The sequence below is a fragment of the Chaetura pelagica genome, unplaced genomic scaffold (assembly GCF_000747805.2).
Source record: "Chaetura pelagica isolate M959 unplaced genomic scaffold, ChaPel_1.0 scaffold2945, whole genome shotgun sequence".
NCBI lineage: Eukaryota > Metazoa > Chordata > Aves > Apodiformes > Apodidae > Chaetura > Chaetura pelagica.
Window position 1 is genome coordinate 1,349 of NW_009953469.1, and position 1,081 is coordinate 2,429.

Genomic DNA, 1,081 nt, shown 5'->3' on the forward strand with positions numbered 1-1,081 from the left:
GTGGGTGGGGTGGGGTGATGGTTGGTGGGGTTGGGTGATGGTTGGTGGGGTCGGGTGATGGTTGGTGGGGTTGGGTGATGGTTGATGGGGTTGCTTTCCTGGGTTGGGTGATGGTTGGAAGAGCTGGCTTCATGGGATTGGGTCATGGTTGGTGGATGATGGTGGGTAGGCTTGGGTTCCTGGGTTGGGTTCTCAGGTTGGGGGGGGTGGTTCCTGGGTGGGATGGGGGGTTCCTGGGTGGGTCAGGGTGACCTCAGCCCCTTCCCCCCCAGGTCAACCGGCGCATCGAGCGCTTCATCAACCGCCCCGAGGCCTTTCCTGACTACTCGGACATCCTGAAGGTGATCCAGGAGGACTCTGCCCGCCACAGCTTGGGCGTGGCCCGGAGGCCAGTCAGGACGCCTTCCGGGAGGTGGGGAACCGTCTGCAGGAGAGGAGGCACCTCGACCTGGTCTACAACTTTGGGAGCCACCTGACCGACCAGTATCGGCCTGGTGAGGAAGGGTGGAGGTTCCTCCGAGGGTTGGGCGGGGGTGGGGGAGGTCATAGAGGGGTGGGGGAGGTCATGGAGGGGTGGTGGAGTTGAGAACATGGGTGATGGAGGTCATGGAAGGGTGGTGGAGCTCATGGAAAGCTCATGGAAGAGTGGTGGAGCTCATGGAGGGTGGTAGAGTTGAGAACATGGGTGATGCAGCTCATGGAGGAGTGATGGAGGTCATGGAAGGGTGGTGGAGCTCATGGTGGAGCTGATGGAGGGGTAGTGGAGTTGAGAACATGGGTGATGGAGGTCGTGAAGGGTGGTGGAGGTCACGGTGGAGCTCGTGGAAGGGTGATGGAGCTCATGGAGGGGTGATGGAGCTCATGGAGGGGTGGGGGAGCTCATGGTGGAGCTCATGGAAGGTGGGGAAGCTGAGAACATGGGTGATGGAGCTGATGGAAGTGTGGTGGAGCTGATGGTGGAGCTGAGGATGTGGGTGGTGGAGGTCATGGGAGGGTGATGGAGCTTGTGGTGGAGGTTGTAGGGGGATGGTGGAGCTGGTGGATTATTCTGGAGCTCCTGGAGGATCTGATGGAGCTGCAG

General features: G+C 60.8%; 1 protein-coding gene across 1 annotated transcript in view; it reads left to right on the plus strand.

Annotated features, from left to right (window-relative positions):
- The window catches only part of LOC104389505 (death domain-associated protein 6-like), a gene marked incomplete at both ends in the record, with an annotated part of 1,839 nt that extends 1,345 nt beyond the window's left edge, over positions 1–494 (plus strand). Inside the window, 2 exon segments of the mRNA XM_009998505.1 lie at positions 273–387; positions 390–494. Of these exon segments, the coding sequence (XP_009996807.1) occupies positions 273–387; positions 390–494 (220 nt within the window).
- Between the last annotated feature and the right edge of the window lie 587 nt (positions 495–1,081).